The sequence below is a fragment of the Mandrillus leucophaeus genome, unplaced genomic scaffold (genome assembly GCF_000951045.1).
Source record: "Mandrillus leucophaeus isolate KB7577 unplaced genomic scaffold, Mleu.le_1.0 Scaffold523, whole genome shotgun sequence".
Classification (NCBI taxonomy): Eukaryota; Metazoa; Chordata; class Mammalia; order Primates; family Cercopithecidae; genus Mandrillus; species Mandrillus leucophaeus.
Window position 1 is genome coordinate 229,809 of NW_012105620.1, and position 6,008 is coordinate 235,816.

The 6,008-nt window shown below is 40.8% G+C and overlaps 1 protein-coding gene across 1 annotated transcript in view; it reads right to left on the reverse strand.

Moving 5' to 3' along the window:
• Positions 1 to 6,008, reverse strand: part of IL31RA (interleukin 31 receptor A) — a 53,266-nt gene that overhangs the window by 20,056 nt on the left and 27,202 nt on the right. The window contains exon 4 of the mRNA XM_011996746.1: positions 3,542 to 3,707. Within this exon, the coding sequence (XP_011852136.1) occupies positions 3,542 to 3,707 (166 nt within the window). The remainder of the gene's footprint in view (positions 1 to 3,541; positions 3,708 to 6,008) is intronic.

A 6,008-nucleotide genomic window follows, 5' to 3' on the forward strand; every position in this document is an offset into this window, starting at 1 on the left:
GGGCATGGTGGCACACGCCTACAGTCCCAGCTACTCGGGAAGTTGAGGTGGGAGGATCACTTGAGCCTGGGAGGTGGAGGCTGCAGTGAGCTGAGGTCTCACCACTACATTTCAGACTGGGTGACACAGTAAGACCCTATCTCAAAAAAAAAAAAAAAAAAAAAAAAAATCCCATAGGCAGTCATTTGTTTTCATAGATGGTAATGATAAATGAGTTTAAATGGATATTTTCTTCTTTCATCGAGGTCACTATTTCCTGCAAATATGGTCCAAAGAGAAACAGTCTTCTCAGTATAGACTTCCCACAGATGCAACTGTTAGTGAAACCGCTGCCTCACTAGCATGTAAGTCTTCTATGGTTATTATAGCCAGCTTTCCATTAACCATAAATTGATAATGGATTTTCAGTTTAATCAGAGGGGGAAAAGTAAGGACTCTGAAAAAAAAAAACAAAATTAAAATTTTCCAAATCAACCAAAATATCTATGTATTCAAAGGCATCAATTCTCTGGATTGATACAGCAACAACTGATGCTATACTATTTCTATTACAATATGGGTATCCCCACAGCAACCACCAGTTAGACATATGCAGGTACCCCTGCTGAAGAACAACAATAAGAAAAGCTAACTCTTAGCAAGTGTCAGTTTCTGTGAATTTTCTCATTTAATGCTCACAGTCCTGTCATTTCTGAAGCATAGAGAAATTAAGCAGGTATTCGATATCACAAGTTTTTAAGAAATAATGCCAGGATTTGCATCAAATTATATCTGTATCATGTAGTGAGTTGATTGTCTAAATATAGGTAAATAACTTTAATAATCAATATATTGAAATCCAAAAGAAAATAGTCAGTGCTTCACATTCAACTTAGAATACATGTTTTCAAACAATTAGAAAGGTTTGAAGTGGTATGCATTAAACAAGTGGCATTTCATTGAAATAGGAAAACACGTGGTTTATAAATTTGAAAACAACCAATGAGGATTTGCTGGGGACAGGGAGGGTGCATTTTAATCAGTTTCTTCTGGGATCCTGAAAAAAGGAAGAAGGACAAAAGCAAAAGTTCTCTAATGGTGACTTGGATAAATAAGTGTTGATTTGGTTTAATTAGCAAAAGGCATAGGTAACACCAGCATCTGGTGTTTGCTAATTAAATCAAGTTAGCTGAACTAATAAACCAGATGAAATAGTAAATCTTGTTTTTGGCAGCAAAACAAGCTGAGAAAACTGACACAAGGGACTGGCTGGTCTGTGAGGAGCTTGAGACTCTGAGCCACGATGGCACCAGGAGGTCACTAGAAAGAAGAGTGACAGCCATGGCAGGGGAAGAGCTAGGTAAAACACAACGGCCCCCAAGGGAGCACTTAATCATCAGCTTGCCTGCTGAAGAGTGAGGCAAAGGAAGAGAGCTATTTGCTGAATGATACTGCATGAACATCTCTGGTGCAGAACACAACATTCAGAAGGCATCAGATTGGTTCCAGACATCTGACCATAGGGGTGAATGCACCAAACATCTGTTAATACTAGTGTTAATACTGGAAACTCAACCGGGATCCAAAGGAACAAATCATTATTGTGTGGATGAGGTAGCACAGAAGTTGACCCCAGATGTTATCTGAGACTAGTCTGCAACTTGGGTATGAGACTGAAATCTCATTTTCTATTACAATATGGGTATCCCTAAACCACCTGAAATCATGAGGCCTGAAATCATGGCAATGGGGGAATTCATATTCTAAAACTCACATCCCTTATAAATAAATAAGGTTAAAGCCTCAGAGGAAGGTTAGAAGGGTGGGCATTTTAAAATTTCTTGTCCATAATTCAGAAGAAGAAGTGTGGCCATCACTGGGTGTGTATCCAATTAATCATTCATTTACTGTGTTAGGCTGAAAAATGGCCCCAAAATATCTCGTCCAAATCCCTGGAACGTGTAAATGTTTCCTTATATGGTAAAAGGCACTTTGCAGATGTGATTAAGTTAAGGATCTTGAGATGGGGACATTATCTTGGATTAGCCAGGTGGGTCCTAACTGTGATCACAAAAGTCCTTATAAGAGGGAGGCAGAGAGGTCTGACACACAAGAGCGGGGAAAGGTGATGTGATGATGGGGGGATAAGTTTTATAGATGGAGGAAGGACCACAAGCCAAAGAATACAGGCAGCCACTAGAAGCTGGAAAAGGCAAGGAAACAGATTCTCCACTCAGAGTCTCAGAAGGAAACAACCCTGCTGACATCTTTACTTTAGCCCAGTGAAACTCATTTTGGACATCTGACTTCCAGAGCTATGAAAGAATACATTTGTGTTGCATTAAGCCACTAAATTTGTGTTGTTCCAGCAGCAATAGAAAACTGATACATTCATCACACATTTATTGATCACCTACTGAGGGTCAGACTCTGGGCAAGACTCTTGAGAAAAGTAACACATGCTGAGTGACCCTGAGCCATTTATTAGCGTCTCTGAAACTCAGTTTCCTCATTTCCAAAATGGGAATGACTCTACATATTTTATTGTGCTTTTAGGAGGATTAAAAATAATAATAGTAGGATAAATAATAAGAATAGGAGATCTAGCAGTTAGTGAGTATCTACTATGGGCTAAACACATTATTTCATTTAATCTTTAAAATAATGCTAAAAAAGTAGGTACTACTATAAACTTAACTTACATATTATATTTCAATATAGAAAAGGGGAACAAATGTGAGGAAACTTCTGAGAATGGACTGAGAGATTAGGTATCTTGCCCAAAGATACCTGGCTTGGGATTTAAGCCAAGCCCACTGACGGGAAGTGTTGCTCTTAATGACCATACTGACACTTAGTAAACGCTTGATCAGCCAGCAATCCACGTCTCTTTCCTTTCCTCACTGTCATTAAAGATTTGATTTTTTTTTTTTTTTTGTATTAGTTACACCTTTATTTTGAGTAGTAGCTCCAAGGTTCACAATATATATCTTTAATTTATCACAGGATACCTTCAAATGATATGATACTGGTGGGGCGCAGTGGCTCATGCCTGTAATCCCAGCACTTTAGGAGGCCAAGCTGGGCGGATCACCTGAGGTCAGGAGTTCAAGACTAGCCTGGCCAACATGGTGATAGCACGTCTCTACAAAAAATACAAAAATTAGCCGGGTGTGGTGGTGGGCCCCTGTAATCCCAGCTACTTGGGAGTCTGAGGCACAAGAATTTCTTGAACCCGGGAGGTGGTGGTGGCAGTGAGCCGAGATCACACCACTGCACTCCATCCTGGGTGACAGAGCGAGAGTCTATCTCAAAAACAAAACAAAACAAATGATATGATACCCTTTCATGTATAGTACAAGAATCTCTTGAGTATTAAAATGTGATCCTTTGCCTTTGAGGCACAAAGTTGTGCAGGCTCACTCTTGGAGGGTACAGGGAGCCCCTGGGGTCATGAGATTCCATGATTCCCAACCAGGACACTTGACAAACCCCACCAAGTCTAACCCAAAGCAGCCCTACACCAGAGCAGACAGGAAGGGAATCGCAGGGAGTAGCTTGCCTTCTTCCTCAGTCATTCCCATTTTTTCTTGGCTCCAGTCACTCCAGAACTTTGACTCCTTGACCGCACATCGCAGAGCTACGACATACTCTGTAAAAGCCTGCAGCCCCATAAGGTTGTAGGTTTGGTTTGTATCTTCATGGTTCTTAGTGAAGTTGACTTCCATCTACAAGACAGAGACAGTACTAAACTGAAATGGAGACCACACATGTTATCCTCCCATTTTCCTCTTCACTACCCAGCTTTTACATTTTTAGAACTACTACTCTTTACTCTTACATTTTTAGAACTAGTAACGCTCCAAATCAAACTTTAAAATACATCATTTTCATTAACAGACTTTCATATGTGCCTGGGAACAATTGGTACCTACATAGATATGAACATCTCCGTGAACCACCACCTCCCTCCCCATTTCCTGTATCTAAGCTTATGGGGCAGAGATTCCTGCCTCTGGCCTGTCTGAATGAGCAGAGCTCTGCTGCTTGCTGTTCTAGAAGATGCAAGCCTCAAGATCCAGGGCAACCTGAGCCTAGGAGGTGACTCCAACACCTAGAGATACTGCCTCATGGAACTGCAGGAACAGAGACCTCAGCTGCATCAAATGCAATCCTCATGTCATGCACGAGACCCAGGAAAGTTAAATAACCATTTAAATGAAAGTTAGAAGATCTGCAGAATAGGACCAGGACATAGATTTCTTCACTCCTAGGCTTTTTCATCTTACCCAAATCTTTCACTTCAAAGCATCGGTCTTTGGGTGACCAGTCAAGCTGCTGAAAGTCTCAACAGCCTGAATGTATAAATTAATTTTGGTACTCTCTTGGGGAGGGAAGAGGTAAATAAATTAGTTCTTTTCTCTAGATGTCAGCTTCTCATTGGTAAAGTGAAGGTGTTGCTTTATACAATTTCTGAAACTCAGCTCTCCAAGAGAAACTAAACATTTAGCTATTCCTTTTCTGAACACAGTCATTGTTGCTGCAATATAAACCTTTAGTTCAATATAAACATTTAGCTCAATATAAGCTTTATAAACCTAAAGTTATAAAACCCAAAACCTAAAGGTTTATATAGCTTATTTTGAGCTGATTAATAAAAAATAAACTTCACTGGCCGGGCGCAGTGGCTCACACCTGTAATCCCAGCACTTTGGGAGGCTGAGGTGGGCGGATCACGAGGTCAGGAGATTGAAACCATCCTGGCTAACATGGTGAAACCCCGTCTCTACTAAAAATACAAAAAAAAAAAAAAAATTAGCCGGGCGTGGTGGTGGGCACTTGTAATCCCAGCTACTCGGGAGGCTGAGGCAGGAGAATGGTATGCACCTGGGAGGTGGAGCTTGCAGTGAGCCGAGATCGCGCCATTGCACCCCAGCCTGGGCTACAGAGAGAGACTCCGTCTCAAAATAAATAAATAAATAAATAAATAAATAAATAAATAAATAAATAAAATAAACTGCACTAACAGACATGTCTATTTAACTACTATGCACACAGCATAGTCCCATGGGATCCTGCAAGAGAAGAAAGTCCTGATACTACTTACATCTATGTCCCAGCTGTGAAAATTAGTACCTAATTGCAGCTCCTGTGCTTTAAGGAAATTGGGCAGAAGGAGGATATGTGTCTATGGCAGAAAGCTGACAACTGCAGATGGACTTTGGAACTCTGTCCAGCTGCAGACGGTCTTTGGAACTCCCAGTCTGGTGAGATGGGGGTGGAACAAGAAGAGGCAATGACACTTTGGGGGCTAAATCCCAGGTTCCCTGAGCATCCTCTTCAAACAGGCCCTGGAGATGCTGTGATGGCAGACTAGGGTTGTGGAGAGCATAACTTGGGACAACCTGTTGTTAGTTAGGGATCCAGTTAGAAAAGGATTAAGACTGCCAGGAAAGGCCCAACTACATGGTGCTCCATATGTGATTTAAAATAAAAATACTAATCCATACAGCAAGTGTAAGGAAGTCTAATAAAGCTCTATTTTACTTTTCACACTTTAAAAAATACATAATATTCTTTCTAATCTTTCAATTTTTCCTCCTGCTTTTTTGTACCCTTAGCACATGCTCAGCCTGTGTGGTGGTTCTTATCATGTTCATGCTCAGAAAGTTCTGCCTAATGTAGCCACGGAAGCCTCTTCCTCCCAGCCTGAGCCTCAGAGGAGATGAAACCACTGCTCAGTCTTTTAAACAAGGTGCCTGTAAGGCTCCTTTACTTTGTTATTTTGTCCAGCCAAGATCCTCTATCAACTGATCCTTTATATACAGGCTTAGATCTAAAACTTCCCCAACTCTGCACAGGCAATGGAACCCTACCAAAACACTAATTAGCTTCATCAGGTTCATTGTTAACAATCTATGCTTTGTGCCAAATCCTAACTCACCCAAAGTGTTTGTCTTAACAGATGAGTCAGAAGTTCTGATACAAAACCTAAATCAAATTCTGTGTGTGTGTATATGTGTGTGTGT